The 17,360-nt window shown below is 43.0% G+C and overlaps 1 protein-coding gene across 1 annotated transcript; it reads left to right on the top strand.

Annotated features, from left to right (window-relative positions):
• The first annotated feature begins 635 nt into the window (after positions 1 to 635).
• cilp2 (cartilage intermediate layer protein 2) lies at positions 636 to 17,112 on the top strand. The gene is made up of 10 exons (XM_089000728.1): positions 636 to 830; positions 7,400 to 7,474; positions 8,877 to 9,146; positions 9,363 to 9,545; positions 9,727 to 9,882; positions 9,962 to 10,279; positions 11,391 to 11,499; positions 12,431 to 12,588; positions 14,144 to 16,569; positions 16,654 to 17,112. The coding sequence occupies exons 1-9, from the start codon at positions 767 to 769 to the stop codon at positions 16,555 to 16,557; spliced, it is 3,747 nt and encodes a 1,248-aa protein (XP_088856854.1). The 5' UTR covers positions 636 to 766; the 3' UTR covers positions 16,558 to 16,569; positions 16,654 to 17,112.
• The last annotated feature ends 248 nt before the right edge of the window (positions 17,113 to 17,360 follow it).

Below are 17,360 nucleotides of genomic sequence, written 5' to 3'. Positions count from 1 at the left end.
CCGCAGTACTGATCTGAAAGAAAAAAAAATACAATACAAATATATGTAATTCTTTCGTGGCTGTTTGCTACCCAAAATGGGTCCGCAAGCAATGACAATATTTGGAAACGTTGTGAGCAATAATAATAATAAATTTAATTTCAAAACTCAAGGACACACACAAGAGCAGCTGTTAGCCACAGCTCACACTGAGACACTCACAAAGAGACTGGTCAACATCACACGCCAATCAACCAGGTCCCACCTTTTAAAGGTACACAGAGACGGCAGTAATTTGTAAAGATTGTATACTTTTGCATGCAAATATTTTTACACTGTGTTTTCAAATGTCTATCAACATTCACATAAAATGAGTTGCTTTTGGAATGCATCCCCCGCGATGATCGTGGGGGTCACTCTCCAGAAAGAGAGCACGATTTAATAACCTTTTTAATTTTAGCATCCGCTCCCTCCCCTTCTCGCTCAGCATTGTGAGTGCTCCCCCACCCCAGACTTACCGACCCCCTGAGCCCCAGTTTTTTTCCGTGGAAAATGATATAGAGAGGACGCAGATGTTGTTTTAAAACTGACCAATGGTGAGAAGAGAGGGGCCGGATTGGCGAGCGCCCACGTCGCTCCATCTTTTTAAAAACCACCGGCCTCACGCCTCCGACTGAACAACTGCGGCCTGAACAGAGACAACACCTCTCAACAATCTCACACACCTGAAAGAACCGGGGGATCGGTTCAACCCGTTTAGTGCTTTTTGAGTGACAGGGAGGCAACCATGTCAGGATTAAAAACAACGGCCTTCCTGCTTGCTTTCCTGGCTTCTGCGGCTCTGGGCCAAGGTAAGTGAATGTCATGAAAGAATGAGGTTTGATCTCGTGTCGATGAGATGATGAGAGGATAGATTTGGGAGGGGAAATTGGTGGTGAGCTCATTGGATAAAAGGGGCGAGAACGCACGTGTGCGTGTATGGTACTGTAAGGACCACCACGGCGGTTCGTGCGCTCCAACTGTATGACATGTGGAAGGTACATCACGTGATGTCCGTTTGACTTTGTTATAAATTAACAAATGTTGGTCAATAAAGAGCTCCATTGAGCTCCAACAAATTTCACAATCGACACGTACGTTACGTTTGTAATGACAGCATTATCATTGTTGCCGATGTGATGTTTCAAACAGCGGAGCTGCATGACAAGTGGGTAATGGTCCCAACTGTAATTAAAGTGTAACGGCATGAGATTGCATTGAATAAGGGAACGAAATAAAAATAATAATAATAATGTGTATTCATTTCTAATAAATGTCATTGAGAAAAAATCAATTGGTAGTCCAGTGTCATGATAAATCATGACACTGAACTACCAATAGATTTTTTTTCCAAAAATGGTCGTTTGGAACTACTCTCCACGTACCTTTCGTGGAAAAAAGTTCAAACACGAAAAAGGAATAGGGTGGGGCCCTCATACGACCATAAGATGTTTTTTGAGCTGGAATGTATATTACCAACTTTTATTCAAAATATATTGTTTTATATTCATTATTTTCTTAAGATTGTTTTTTTCTTGCATTTATTTTGTATGTGTGCGATTGGTTGGTGACGAGTTCAGGGTTTAGCTTACTTAGTGCCCGTAAACACACCAGTGACCCTCATGAGGACAAATTAAATCCATCCATGGTCCAATCCGCTTCATCCTCACAAGGGATGCTGGGGGTGCTGGAGCCTATCCCAGCCATCTTCAGGGGACACCCTGAACTGGTTACTAGCTGATCGCACTGCACACAGAGACAAATAACCATTCACAGTCACACTCACACCTATTGACCCTTTTAAGTGCTCCATTAAACTGCCCTGCATGCTTTTGGAATGTGGGAGGAAACCGGAGTACCCGGAGAAAACCCACACAGGACCGGGAAGAACATGCAAACTCCAAACAGAAAGGCTGGGATCAAATCCACGACCTCCGCCCCGCTCGACACGCTTATGATTTTTAATTTCTCAAAATGCCACTGATGTGATTGCGGCTACATTTTAACTCATTCACTGCCATTCCCGAATTTATTTCAGGAAATGAAAATATGACGCGGAGCACGATTCCCAAATTATTCGGGTTTTGGTTTTTCTTGCGTGGTACCAATAAAGCGCTGGTTCAGCTGGTCAAGCTCAAATAACTCCAGACCCATATAGGAATGAACTATTTTCTTCTGATGAAAGAAGAGAGTAAGGTTTCTAAAGCTGCATTATATGTTTATTTAGTCTTGAAACTCAATATTCTGTGCATCCTGGAATTTGAGTGAAAATGACAAAAACCCTGGCACTGGAGTGGACACATTTTTGCACATCGTCTGGCGGTCAATGAATTAATAGGTCTCTTTGGATTGGGAGACCTATGCAAGTAAACATATTGCAGATGGCCATAAATTCGTGTCCCCTCAAAAAATGAATAAAACCTTGGTATCTAATGGGGGCAACCCACATTAACGTTATTCTGTGAACTTCACTTCATTTGTCCTCAGGTGACCCTTTGTAGCACTGTGCCAGTCGCGCCTCATATAATCAGACATTAAGTATTGAATGTATATGAGTGTAGCGGCTACACTGTAGCCCATTATCCACATTTGTTGGCTTGGAGTCCGGCTCATTAAGAGAATGGAATCATTAAAAAAAGGAAAGACAGGTAGAGCGAGTTGCAACTTGCATCTGGGCACGTTTTATTCTTTAATGTTTTAAATATATAATTTTTAAAGTGCTTTCTCACTCATCCCACCGTCTTTGAAGGGTGGCGGTTCACGACTTGTTTGGTCAATTGAAGGCGGCCGGCTACTTGTGCTGCAGAGCTCAAAGAACTAAAAAACGCTTTGCTTTTAGACCTTTTCAACACGCTTGCCTTAATGGTGCGGCCGTTAGATGTGGGCTGGAGATGGAAGGTGACAATCAATTGGAGGCCTGCTGGGAGTTGAACAGGCAGCGTGTTTCGATGGTGACTCGGCCGATTGGCCAGATGACTTTAATGGCTAGAAACAGAATAAGAGAAGGGTCATTAGAGTTGGCTTGCTTCAAACATCACATCTTGTTTTTTTATTGTTTTGTTCATTATTTTTTCACTTCATGGGCCATTTTTTGGCATGTGTAAAACATCCTGTCTCTTTTTTGTGTATTTTAGAGCTGTGGAGAAAAAGTTAGCGTTAGCCCAAAGCAATGTTCATAAATATTTTTTTCATCAATATTGCGATTGTGTTTTGATGCGTGATTTTAACATAAAAAACCCACCAACATTGTTTTTTTAACCGTTTTTTTAATTACCCTGTATTACAATAATAAAATGTGTCAGATTCAGTATGCATAAATGTTTTGATTTCATAGGAAAGGCTCATTAATTAATTTAAAATAGTTTATTTCACCAAATCTATGAGAATTGCGAACCGACAAAATGTGACAAACACTCAGTTACAATTTTCATTTATACTTATTTTTAAAGTATAGTATCTACTTCATGGCTTTATTGTGTGTTGGTGATAGACTTTTGTTCGCCAATTTTTGTTTTTATATAATAAATGTATAATCTTTCTGATACTATTATTTGTACATGTATTTTTTGTTTACATACAAGGACGTTTGTGGGAGTAATTCCTTCCTGATGGAAGTCTTTGGGCAATTTTCAACTCCCGTGCAGCCTTTCGGATAAGGACATTGAGAAATTTTGATTGACTCCAATCATATTTGAACACTATCGGAAATGAAAGCTTTACTTTCTTGTATCGTAAAAGAATTTGAGAAAAAAAGTCTTCACATCATGCAGCTGATGTGCATCATTAGCTAATGTTAGGAGCACAATTGCATATCTTAATGAGGCGCAGATGCTTTAGGAATCCAAACATTTGAGGGAAATGAAAAAGACCATGCACACCTCGACAAAGAAGGCGGCCAAATGCGAAAAACAGCTTCCATATGACATGGCAGAGATATCATCTCACACAAACACATGGACACACGTGCCAGAGTTGCCCACATTGTCGAGCGAGTAGACAGCTAGTCAGAGATTGTGTCAACGTCGCAGTCTTGTTCGACGAAGCCAACAAATTATGTAACATGTGAAGTGGGATTGATGACTTCTCCTGGAATGCATGCGTAATAAACAAGCTTCTGACTTCTATATAGCCTCCATCTGACACGGTCCTACCTGTTATAAGACTGCAGCCTTTTCCATACACTCCCATTTTATTTAGCAGCGCTCTCTCAGAGACATGATGTATGGCTCAGGCAAGGGCGTGGAGCCATTATGTCGCAAATGCAAGTGGTAAAACCTCTAAAATAAGAGTGGCAGTTGTCATGGTTTAAGATGTCAAAAGAATCGTCATCCGGTAGTTCGCGCGGCACACAATGGGCACTATAAGCGGAACTGGGTTGCTAACCAGACTCTATGATCAACATCAAGGGTATCAAAGTCATGTTTTGCCTCGGGTCACATTGTAGTTACAGTTTTCCTCTCGAGGGCTGTTCTGAATTTGAGGAACCTTTAGATTATTGCATCCCCTCCACATATTACATCTAGAACGCACAACAAATTAATTAATAATTAGTTTTCGAATTTGAACAAAAAAATAATGACTGTTATTGTGGTTTGTTTGGGACAGTTTAAATTTTGGTTGGGACTTTAGCAAGCATCATGGCACTTGACCTGCTTGATTTGCATGCACGGGCCGAATAAAATGATCTGGCGGACCAGATTTGGCCTCCGGGCTTTGACACCTGTGATCTACATCATACCCTCTCAGCCTTTGACAGCGCTTTAATGCATTGGTGTCAAATTCAAGGCCTGGGGGTCAAATCTATCCCGCCACATCATTTGACGTTGTCCATGACAGCATATCAAAAATGATCATGGTGAAAAAATAAAAATAACAAAATTCAAATTCTCTTTTATAAAATATAAGTACTGTACATAATTATAAGTACAGTAAAGTCTCGTTATATCGATATCGGATATATCGATAGTCCCGGTTATATCGATACTATTTCTATGCACGCACAGAGAAAATTACATGCAAACAGGGTCGGATATATCGATAGTCCCGGTTATATCGATATTTTTTCGGACTCCCTTGAATATCGATATAACGAGACTTTACTGTATATAGTTTTCCTGTCCCCCAAACCCTTATTATAGTACCTTAACTCATTCAATGCCAGACTATGTGCAAAAACGTGTCAATGCCAGTGCCAGGGTTTTCGTCATTTTCACACAAATTGCAGGACCCACAGAATATTGAGTTTTAGGTCTACATAAACATTCAATTTAATGTAAGAAACCTTAGACTCTCTTCTTACATCAGAAAAAAAGAGTTAATTCCAGAGTTAAATGGGGCGAATGGGGGCGGCTGCACAAAATACAATATAATACATGTACATATAAAGAGTTTGACGTTTCTCTTTATTTGTAAGTAGGTTCGTTGTCAGATCTCCCAGGCAGGTGACGCGCAGAGCTTGATCGTGGCGTGGAGTTGAGCAAGTCGTGCCGCGATGTCCGTCCGACGCCCGGCATTAGCCGGGCGTGAGTCCGAGATGAGTCTGAGATGATTCTGCCCCGCGGTTCGCCCCCTCTCTCTGTCCCGCGACAGCTCCTTTTATACAATTTTCAAGCGTGTGCTATGCGTCAGGGTGAGACGCACATCAAGGAGATCAAGGAATTGAAAGACATGAAAGGGTTGAAAAGCGCACTTCAAAATCATACACACGTGTGACGCCACACATACATATTTATTTATATAGCACTTTAGCAACAGCTGAAGCTGTAACAAAGCGGTAACATGGACAAAAGGCAAATGCTGCCCCCTCATGGAAGGGAAAACATTGCCAGAGGTCTGACCAGCCCTTTATTGGCACGAAATCCAAAAACCCGAACACATTGATGAATAAAGCTCCACATCATGCTTTTCAATTCCTGAATACATTCAGGAATGGCAGTGAATGATTTAAATAAAAACATTCTTTACTTCCTTATATAGTTTTACAGTTATAATGACCCTTCAAGGGAACCAGTAACTCTAATGTGGCCCGCGACAAAAATGAGTTTGACATCCCTGCTTTAATGTTTCTTTTTCCCCTTCCTGCGTGATGACGGATGGCTTGGGTTGGTCAGCCAAAGCTCCGTTTCAACTGCTGACACGTTGGTGGAAATGTCCAGGTGGAAGGTTCATCGGCAAGAGTGTGAAAAGTGTAGCCTTCTTGGAAACTGTGCAAGGACAAAGGACATTAAGTGTCCGTCGGAAATTACAGGTCGTACTGGCTGGTGTGAGCTGAGGTTATGTGATGAGGCAGATGTGGAAAAACTCCTGAACATGTTCATATTTCCAAAAGACAATAAAAAAATATTTCATAGCTTAAGTAACTTTCACAAAACCATTCACTGTGGCTAATTTAAATTTCCTATTTCAACTTTATTCAAACCATTAGGCGCCTTGTAAAAACTCGAAGTGGTTGCCTGGTTTAAAGCTGCTGTCATCAGAAAGCATCGTGAAATGATGATAAGCAGCAAAAATCCATACAAATTAAAAAAAACAATTTTTCATTAGCAAAATGTTTGTCTTGTTTTGTAAACTGTTGCCCCCTAGGGTCCAAAGCATTCTGTTCTTGGATGTTAGCTTTTTAGAAAAAGTAAACAACCAAAAACAAACTCCTTCTTCTTTTCCTTTCCGCTTTTCCACTCAGGGGTCGCCACAGCAAATCAATGTCCTCCATCTATCCCCGTTTTGTGCATCCTCTTCTCTCACACCAGCTACCTTCATGTCCTCTTTGAACAACAAACAAAAACAAACTAACCTTTTGAAATAATGAATGCGGCTTGAAAGCATCCTATTGTGGATTAAAGTAAATTATTCAATATTTTTGTTTTAAAAGCATAAAAGACACTCTTCTGCTGTGCCAATCAAACACAGCATTTATTTTTCAGCAAATTACTTGATTACGCTATGCTAATGCACTGTAAATGCTGGCATTTGTTGTTCTTGGTCGAGACCAGAAAGAAATCCAGTCTCTCGTCAGTAGCTGCATTTTGGCTTGTTAAGGCCAGAATATCATTGGATCGCTGGCGTTGACATCTCACTTTCCTCAATCCATCAAACTAATATGCTGCTGACATTGTTAGAAAGGCTGAAGGCGAAGCCATAAAAACCATGGGCCACTGGGAGACACTAGCCACTGGAACGAGTTATAAGACACACACACAAACGCCGCATTGGCACTTTAAAATTTTCCTACGGCTCCCAATGAAATCCGAAAAGCCATACAAACTTTTTTCCCTTATCACATCTCACGGAATTTGGGTCAATTAGAAACCATATGATTGTGTTAAAATGAATCAGAATAAAATTCATGTTGTTTGCACAGCTGATATTTTCTTTCTGCTGGCAGAATTTCGAAAGGAGAGTGCATCAGTCAGGAGAAGGAGAGCGACAACAAATGGTTTTGCAGATACGGGAGCGACAGGTACAGAGCCACAGGAACCAAATAAAAATATTCATGCCATGACATAAATAGACAAACATATCTACCCTCATATCTATGGATTCTTATTTATGACAAAGGACCAGCTGCACTCAAAATAGCAGCAAAATCCCACCACTAAGTTTTCTTCCAATTGGATGAAGAACATCCATGTTTATGTAATTGATGAAATGTTTAATCTATACGACACAAAATGTTCTCGGATAGTTTTTCCCTCTAATGTTGATGCCCCCCTTCAATTAGAGTTGAGGGAAACACCAAGCTTCCTCCCGCGCAAGCCCCTTCGTTATTGATGTGTCTTGTGTGGCTAATTTGTGCGCAACATTTGCGTTAGCTTTATATGCACACCAAGACAGTGTTCTAGTGGTAAATTCTTGTCAGGAAGTCTCATATAGAACACCAAAAATGTCAAAGATTGAAAAATGTTGAACATTAATGTAACGGAACTCATGTAAAACACAAACTCATACTGCCTTGGGCACATCGATGAGAAGGTTTCTTCAGCCGTCATCTGTACAAAAGTGAAGGTTTCGGACGTTTCGCCTCCTATCCAAGAGGCTTCGTCAGCGAACTAAAAAACACTTTAGTTCGCTGACGAAGCCTCTTGGATAGGAGGCGAAACGTCCAAAACCTTCACTTTTGTACAGATGACGGCTGAAGAAACCTTCTCATCGATGGACCACTCCTGTACGACTGAGAGCTTACACAGATGCCTTGGGCACAGTTATCTTAGCAACAATAAGTCTATCAGAGGTTATTTGGGTAGGCACATTACTTTGCGACATACGATATTAACAATGATGGATTACAATGTGAATATTATTTGAAGTTTTTTTTGAACTATCATTATTCTTTTAAATGTACAATATTATCCATTCATCCATTACGGTTATTGAAATCCCAGCAGGGAAATTCCGCGTATTGAATTTTGAGCTATATAATCTTGAGCTATATAATCTTTTTTAATCAGGATGTAATTTCAGTTTACATTCATTTCCTATGGGGGTTTCCAAAAGTACTTACTGTTTGAATGAAACATGAGCTCCTTTTAGCTATTAATCCGGTAGAGATTCAATGATTCACAGGTGACAAATGATTTAGGCCCCGAGAGGAGGTCTCTGCTGTTATTGAAGAATGCGCCACATTCCCTGAATGGGTTCCCAATGGATTCATTTATTGTCGTTTTCCTGCTGAATGTATCACGGGCCTCATCTGCCTCACAATGACCCTCTGATTTGCGTTCAATTTAAATTTGATGAGCAGATCTCTTCAGATATAAAGCCTGAGATCCATCTTCGAATTTTAACACATTGACACCATGACTCAATTTTGAGTTTGTTCGAAACCTTTTTTCTACTGACAGTATCCTTCTGATTGTCTGCAGATGTGACAGAGTGGACGTCATGGTTCAATATTGACCACCCCGGTGGGAACGGGGATTACGAGCGCCTTGAGGCTATTCGATTCTATTACCGGGAGAGAGTGTGCTCAAGACCCACAGCGATGGAGGCTCGTACCACAGATTGGGTTGCTGCGGCAGAAACGGGAGAAGTAGTCCACTCCAGTCTGGAGAAGGGCTTCTGGTGCATCAACAAGGAGCAACCCTACGGACGCACATGTTCAAACTACCATGTCCGTTTCCAGTGCCCACCAGGTAGTCATGGTCCAAGAGTAGTAATTGCAAATTTATCACTGTCTTAAGTGATAAACTTAACTGTTTTAAGCTAGGAGGAGTCAACTGGTCGTTTTTATTTTGTGTTGCAAGCCTGGTTGCAGAAAAAAATACTAATTTCTAAAGTTAAGGTACTACTACTGCAGTGTATATATCTTTTCCCTTTAAACAGCACTCTTTTTCCTACTTGTTTCTCAGAGCAGAGTTTCTGGACCGAGTGGAGTGAGTGGGGTCCATGCACGACTACCGTCTGCAGCGATGTGGGCATCCAGGTCCGCCAGAGGAGCTGCATGAGCATGCAGCCAATGCCTTTACTGTTGGTTCCTGCCTGCCATGGCCACCATTCAGAAAGGAGGGAGTGCTCCACGCCTCCATGTACAGGTGATGACAAAACTCCTAAACCTCTTTTCCTCCTAATGTCCTGTTTATCTGTGAAATTGTTGTTGGCGGTCGAGGATTTTTAACTTGCCATGTGACCCATCCATTTTCGGATCCATTTTTCCTTGCAAGGGTTGTTTGGTAAATTTCCATGAAAGTAATCCTGTTGCCTGTGTGCAAGCAGCCATGTGGAGTCCTTGGGGACGCTGGGGGTCTTGCTCCGTGACATGCGGTGGAGGTCGGAGGATTCGAAGGAGGACTTGCGTGAGGACCTCAGAGACAATACAGTGCACTGGACGGGCCACTGAAACTCAAAAGTGTGGCAAGAGTCCATGCCCAGGTATGATGCAGGACGGTGACGTACAGTATTTCGTCATCACTGCCAACATGCGACTGACTTTGGCTCATTGTCCCTGCAGTCAAATGTCAGCGCGTTTGCGCCGAAGGCCGCCCAGATGAAGACTGCAGCCGCTGTGTGTGTGATGGCCATGTTCTGAAGGGCGACGTCCACAGTGTGACGGGGGTCCCTGTGGAAGGGGCCTTGGTGGCATTTGCCAGCCGTCCCAAAGTCATCCGTGCACGGACGGATGCCAAAGGCCACTTCAGGATGCAGGGAATCTGCTCGTCCAACGTCACTTCGCTTATCATCAGAAAGGGAAAGTTTGCCCCTGTTACTGTCTCCTCCATCAGTAACAGCACCGGCCTTTCCTGGGTATATTGCGTCCTCAGATCAGCTGGTGAGTCGATATACATTCATTGCTATCACAATAGTCAACATATGGATTTTGGGTGGGCTGCCTACACCACCTGACAAAATGTTAACCCCTCCCCCCAAAAAAACAAAACAAAATTAACAAAAAAAAAAACAGATGAAAAGCATTACAAAATTAACATTTTGAGCATTGTCAAAAACTCTGCCTTGCATAATGTGTGCCCAAACACTCCCAAATACTTTCCCCAAGTGGACAACTAGCAACCCCCCCCCCCCCAATTTTTGAAAGATTCTGAAAAAGAGTCTGCGACTGCATATACATTTTAGGCAATGGAAAATTGGGAAAAGTAAAAAATACTGGAAAAAATACAGTATTTTCCATTGTATAAGGCACACCCAAAAGGCTTGATTTTCTTGAACAGATGACCCTGCGACTAGTACGCCGGTGCGTCTCATATGTGATCAATATTGAACAGGTCTCACAACTACTGCCAGCAGACACGACTCCATTTTCCCATGTAGAAGAAGTAGCGCATAGCCCCAGCCTTTACTGGAGCACCTTATAATGTGGTGTGCCTTATATTCGGAAACTTTTCTGTATTTATATATTTGGAAAACCTTTTTTCATTCATTGAAGGTGCACCTTTCAGTCCGGTGTGCCTTATATATCTGTCTGTCTGTCTGTTTTTATCTATTTATATGCTGGTATTTATTTATTTGTTTGCTTAGTTTTTTTTAATCATGAGACACAACTGTTGATTTCTTAAAGTAAAGATGCACGATGCAGTCGTGACATTTCCCAAAAATAAATTCCCTTTGATTTCTCTCCAAATCAAGAACAGAAGAAAAATTTAAAAAACGCATTAAAGTCAAAGTCAGCTATTGTCAAATATGCTAATATGCATCAGGTACAAATGCCATGCTCGTTAGAGACTACACAAAATCACGCATTCGGTTACATGGAAACTAAAAAGCAAAATACAATTAAACCACGTTGCACTGCTTTAAAAAGTCCAAATTCCTCAAAAACTTCATATCCAAAAACACATTGGGCCAAACATGTGAATCATGTATACTAATGTAATGAGCTCTCAAGGCAGTCTTTCAGGCTGATGCTGCTCCCTGCTTCCTCACAGAGAAACCCTACATTGTGAAGCATCCCGAGGAGAAAGTGCGTTACGAAGGCGGCCGTGTGCTGCTGTGTTGCAAAGCGACAGGATCGCCAACACCTGACAAATACTACTGGTGAGTTCAGGTCTCGTGTCAACACCTTATTTCTGCAAATGGTAGCCTAGGCTTAAATAGGCCCGTGTCTCATTTAGTTCCCAGTTGCGTCATTCGCTTAAATAAATGCCTCTTTGCAAATAAATACCTCCTTTCAAGAACAACAACCAAAAAAAAAACTAAACATGGACTTTATTCCATAGCCAGGGCATAACGGTTACATGCTCATGCACCATTTGCAAGCCAGAATTGAAACAGGCCACATATCTATTAAGCAGATGTTCCTTGCTGTATTTAAATGACTGTAAAATGTGCAATTTAAGAGAGGCTACATCTCGTCACGTCTTATTACCGAAGATCCTCAAATCAAATTGTGGGACTGTCTAGATTTGAGCACAAAGAACATCACGGATGGTGATATTGGTGCATGGCTTGTTATGAATCAACGAATCACTATCAAATCCACAACAAAAACATTGATTATTGACGAATTATTGCGAGACCTTGTTTTGAGAAAAAGTACGTACAACATTCACAGTTGTCTTTTATCCTCTGGGAAAGTAGACTGATTGATCATGTTTCCTATCGATATTTTTCTGACCAAATTGTGATGTGTTATGTCACTGAATCAAAATCAGGTTGTGGTCTTTTGCAGTCAATTTGAAAGAACTGTTTTTGAATTAAGGGAATAAATTTGAGAAAAAAAGATCGGATACATTGATGAATTGAAATTTTTAAAAAAGGTGATTTTTTTGAAAAGTTGGAAGTTGCCCCCTAGGGTCCAAAGCATTCTGTTCTTGGATGTTAGCTTTTTAGAAAAAGTAAACAAACAAAAATAAACTCCTCCTCCTTCTTCTTTTCCTTTCGGCTTTTCCGTTCCGTTTTGCCATTACAAGAAACACATTAACGATTCCAAATATGATTCTTTACTTTGCACTTCTCTACGGTAAAGGTACCACAATGACACTCTGCTGGACAGAAAATTGTACAAGTCTCAAGAAGAGCTTGTACTGAAAGATCTGAAGCCGGAGCAGGCGGGACAGTATTATTGCAAAACCAGCAGCTCTGCCGGCAGCATTAAGTCTTCCCCAGCATCCCTCACAGTCATTGGTAAGTCTTGAAAATCCATCATGCCCGAGCTACTGTGTGTTTCTTTTCCCAACATGTAAATCCAGCGAAAATCAGCATCCAAATGATAATATTACAACCCCCCTTTTTTTTGTCAATGCACAGTAGTGCGATAAACTTCGACGATCTGTCTGACTCCACAAAATTTACTTGCAATCCTTCACAGGATAGAGCAAACGCAGAATTCATTCCAGGTCTTGAGAGACGGAATATTGCAGCTGAAGGGGAAGTGACCTTAAGCTTTTAGACCTTGTCAGTAAGCCGTGTCCATGCATTAAGAGGACCAAAAACACCCATCTGGGAAAGGAGGTGGGGGAGATATTTTATGGCCTATTTCATTTTGGGGAGGAGGAATACAAGGGGGAAAATAATCAGACAGTCTGGCTGAAGTTCAAGACCTTTTACTTTGGTTATCGTTAGCCATTTTCTTTAAAAAGCGACGCTATCTCTACAAAAGATAAAGACTCACAAAGCAGCCAAGGTGGAGATGAAATTCACACAAATGCCATTCTCTGATAAGAATCAGAAATATACATTCAAATAGGGGTGGACCATTGCCCATACTGCATACTTTTGACCCTTCTTAGTTTAAAACTGTGATTTCCAACCAGTGCGTCATTGACAGACCTCCAGATCTGCTGCGGCAAATGAGCCGATCAAGTAATTGGTCAGAAAATTATACTTTTAAATAAACAAGCTCATATTTCCAACTGACCAAGGGTTAATCACCCATTCTTTGTAGACTTTGCACCATCATTTTTTAAAATTTGGAGTACTGGTGGGGTGGCCTGGTAGTCGAGTGGTGAGCATGCTGGCTTCACAGTGCAGAGGTCGCCGGTTCGCGTCCCGCTCCGGTCTCCCTGTGTGGGGTTTGCATGTTCTCCCTGGCCCTTCGTGGGTTTTCTCCAGGTCCTCCAGTTTCCTTCCACACTCCAAAAAACATGCATCGCAGGCAGATTGAACACTCCAAATTATCCCTAGGTGTGAGTGGGAGAGTGACTGGTCGTTTGTCTTTGTGTGCCCTGCGATTGGCTGGCAACCGATTCAGGGTGTCCCCCGCCTCGTGCCCGAAGACAACTGGGACACCTGGCCCCTTGGTGTTTACATTTACCAAACTAGTTTGGGGATGAGGAGGGAGACTGCAGGCTGGGGCACCGTACTTTCCCTTATGGCCGGCGAAAGTCGGCCAAAGCAAATCAGTGTGTTATTTATTTCAGCCACATCTCATTAGTTCCAAATATTTCAGAAAACTTTATTTAGTTACACCCACGCATAATGCAAATGTCATTTGTGGAGTAGAAATTTCAGACCCTGAAGACCCATTATTTCACTTGTGAAATATTGCTCCCCTCAAAATTTGGTTGACCGCGCTACGTCACTGCATAGCAGTTGTGCACTAGATCCAGTTTCAGATGTTGTTTTTGTCTGGGATTTTTGTGAGTGATGAGAACAAGTAGCAATGTTTCATGTGAATCCACTTGGTCATTTTTACCTGACGTATCAACCTAACCTACCCTGGTTTATTGCAACTTCGCAGCAAAAGGAGCGCCAGCGTGCAATTCCACTCCTGAGGCGCATCTGATCAGACTGCCGCTGGATTGCGTACAACCCGGGACAAACTCCAAGTTTTACAACGCTGGCCGCTGCCCTCACAACAAATGCGCTGGCTCTCTGGACTTTGATATGCGCTGCAGAGATGGCACCGGGTTTTGTTGCGGAGTCCAAGCGATGGAAAGTCGCACGATTGACTGCGGGAGCTACATACTTCCGATCCGGTCGGTATCCCAGTGCAGCTGTCAAAAGTGTGTGCAGCCAACTGTGCTTGTGCGAGGCCGAGTGGTCACTGCTGACGATGGTGAGCCACTGCGTTTTGGTCACATCTACATCAGCAAAGAGAGGGTTGGCACCACTGGATACCAGGGAGGTTTCACCATTCAAGTTACTCCAGACACACAGAGATTGGTGGTGAATTTTGTCGACCCCGCTCAGAAATTCATTGACACGCCAAAAGTCTTCATTTTGGACAAGAAGGGTGGATCAATCTACCATGATGTGAAGGTCATGAGGAAGCAGGCTCCAATTGATATCGATTCTGGTGAGACAAATGCTATCAACCTGGGAGAAATGAAAGGGGAAGACCCGATTGGACAGTTGGTGATTCCAGCCAATTCCTTCCACAAAGACAATGGAGACGTTTATGAGGGAACAGTAAAAGCCAGTGTCACTTTCATAGACCCCAGAAACATCACCACGGCTGCTGCCACCCCTGGCGACCTCAACTTTGTGGACCCCGAGGGTGACATGCTCCCTTTGAGGACCTACGGCATGTTCTCAGTCGACTTTCGTGACGAGAGCAACAAGGAGGTTCTCGGGGCCGCAGCAGTCCAAGTCCTTCTTGACACGCAGCATGTCAAGATGCAAGAGCACATTCCCAAAATGAAACTGTGGTCTTTAAATCCCGACACAGGAGTGTGGGAAGAGGAAGGCGACTTCTCTAGTACAACAACTACAGGTGGGCATGGACGGAGCAAGCGTGAGGAGCGCACCTTTCTCATCGGCAACATGGAGATCAGGGAGAGGAGGCTCTTCAATTTGGACGTGCCTGAAAACAGACGCTGCTACGTCAAAGTCCGTGCCTACATGAGTGACAAGTTTCTTCCCGTCGAACAGCTGGAAGGGGTCGTCATCAGCCTGATCAACCTCGAACCTAAGCCGGGATATTCTTCCAATCCAAGGGCTTGGGGTCGCTTTGACAGTGTAATAACTGGCCACAACGGAGCCTGTTTGCCAGCCTTCTGTGACGCCCAGAGACCGGATGCTTATACTGCATATGTCACAGCGATGATGGGCGGTGAGGAACTGGAAGCAGCTCCTTCGTCCCCGAAAATGAATCCAAACATCATCGGTGTGTCTCAGCCCTATCTGGATAAAATAGACTACCAGCGCTCAGACCACGAAGATCCCGCTCTGAAGAAAACAGCATTTCGAATCAATTTGCCAAAACCCAACCAAAACAATGTGGATGAAACAAATGGCCCCATTTATCCGTACCAGAATTTAATCGCCTGCGAAAATGCACCTGTGGATGCAAATCATTTCAGATTCTTCCGAGTGGAGAAGGATAAATACGAATACAACGTGGTACCCTTCGAGGAGACGGATCTGACCACCTGGACAGGGGACTACCTCTCATGGTGGCCGAACCCTCAAGAGTTCAGAGCATGTTTTATCAAAGTCAAGGTCCACGGACAGAAGGAAGTGATGGTCAGGTCGAGAAACTTGGGAGGATCACACCCAGAGACGATCGACAAACTTTATGGCATTCGAGATATACGCAGCACTCGAGACATGCGAGAGGCCAACACTTCGGCAGCTTGCGTGGAATTCAAATGTAGCGGCATGTTGTTTGATCAAGCTGAGGTGGATAGATCACTCATCTCAGTCATTCCACAAGGGAACTGTCGCAGGATCGCAACCAACAGCCTACTGCAGGAGTACCTCATCAAACACCCCCCCGTTGCGCAAAACAACGACTCACATGCCTTCACCATGTTGGCCCCTGTGGATCCTCTGGGACACAATTATGGTATATACACAGTCACGGACCAGAATCCCAGGGTCGCTAAAGAAATCGCCATCGGCCGCTGCTTTGACGGTACCTCAGATGGTTTCTCCAGAGAGATGAAGTCCGACTCGGGCGTGGCTTTGACTTTCAGCTGTCCGGAGAGGAAAATCAACAGAGAAAGCCTCTTCCAGCGGTTGCAGACCAATCCAGGACTGACACTGTCACAGATGGCGAGGGATATGAGGCAAATGGAAGGTATGCAGGTGCAGAGGTCATCCACTCGAGTAGTGGCCTATCCCTCCGAGCAACAGGGCGGGACCCAGGGGCGTCGGGTTGTCACTACGAGCAGGAGGAGGACACTTGCACGCATGCAACAACGGCAGTGAGAGAGTCAAGAGGTAAGTTCGGAGGAAAACCTATTCCCATGGCGAGTCATATCAGTGAAACTCAAATACTAATATGCTTTTAAATGTCATTTCTAGATTTTCGCCTGAGGCGAATCGCATCGTGGGAGTAAAACCTGACATTCAGCTCAAGGGACTTTTAGCTCAAGGGAAATGACCAAACTCAGACAAACAGCAAAATGTTGAGCCTGGCCGAACATGTCCAATAATCATTATGTTGACTTGAAAGGTTTGCGGTATATATATTTTCCTCCAGTACCACCCTTCCTGAAAGACCTCCATCTTGTGGCTGTATGGAAAGCTTAAAGGACAACCGACGTCACTTTTTTGTTTCCTAACTGACATCAGAAAAACGTTTTATAGCATCTAAAATACCCAAAACACGCAGTATGATATTTTTAGTCAAATGCAAAACACCAATAAAAATGACTTAAAGTGTCTAAAAAGTACTTCAATTTGAAACCGGAAGTGGCCAGTTTCAGAAGGTCCCGCCCCCATATTCGTGGTTTCACGGCAAGACGTCTTGCCTTGCTCGAGAATCAAAACAATGGTTTCAGATTCGGAGAATATGCTTTCTTGTTACTCATCCTGTTATGAATATGATTCAAATAGTTCTGAAGGGGAAAACATACATGTTTGCAATCGATTAAATAATTTATTCTGTGTAATTTTGAGGGGGGAAATGTAGCACCAAAAGTGTGTCATCTGCGGGGGGAAATGTAGCACCGAAAAGAGGCAGAAGAGGGTGACAAAGCTCCGTGGAAAGCTCCGTGGAAACGGGCTGA

The sequence above is a fragment of the Hippocampus bargibanti genome, linkage group LG07, assembly GCF_051943395.1.
Source record: "Hippocampus bargibanti isolate YZ-2025 linkage group LG07, ASM5194339v1, whole genome shotgun sequence".
Taxonomy (NCBI): domain Eukaryota; kingdom Metazoa; phylum Chordata; class Actinopteri; order Syngnathiformes; family Syngnathidae; genus Hippocampus; species Hippocampus bargibanti.
The sequence above is the reverse complement of the archived record's forward strand: the minus strand, read 5'-3'. Positions and strand labels throughout refer to the sequence as shown.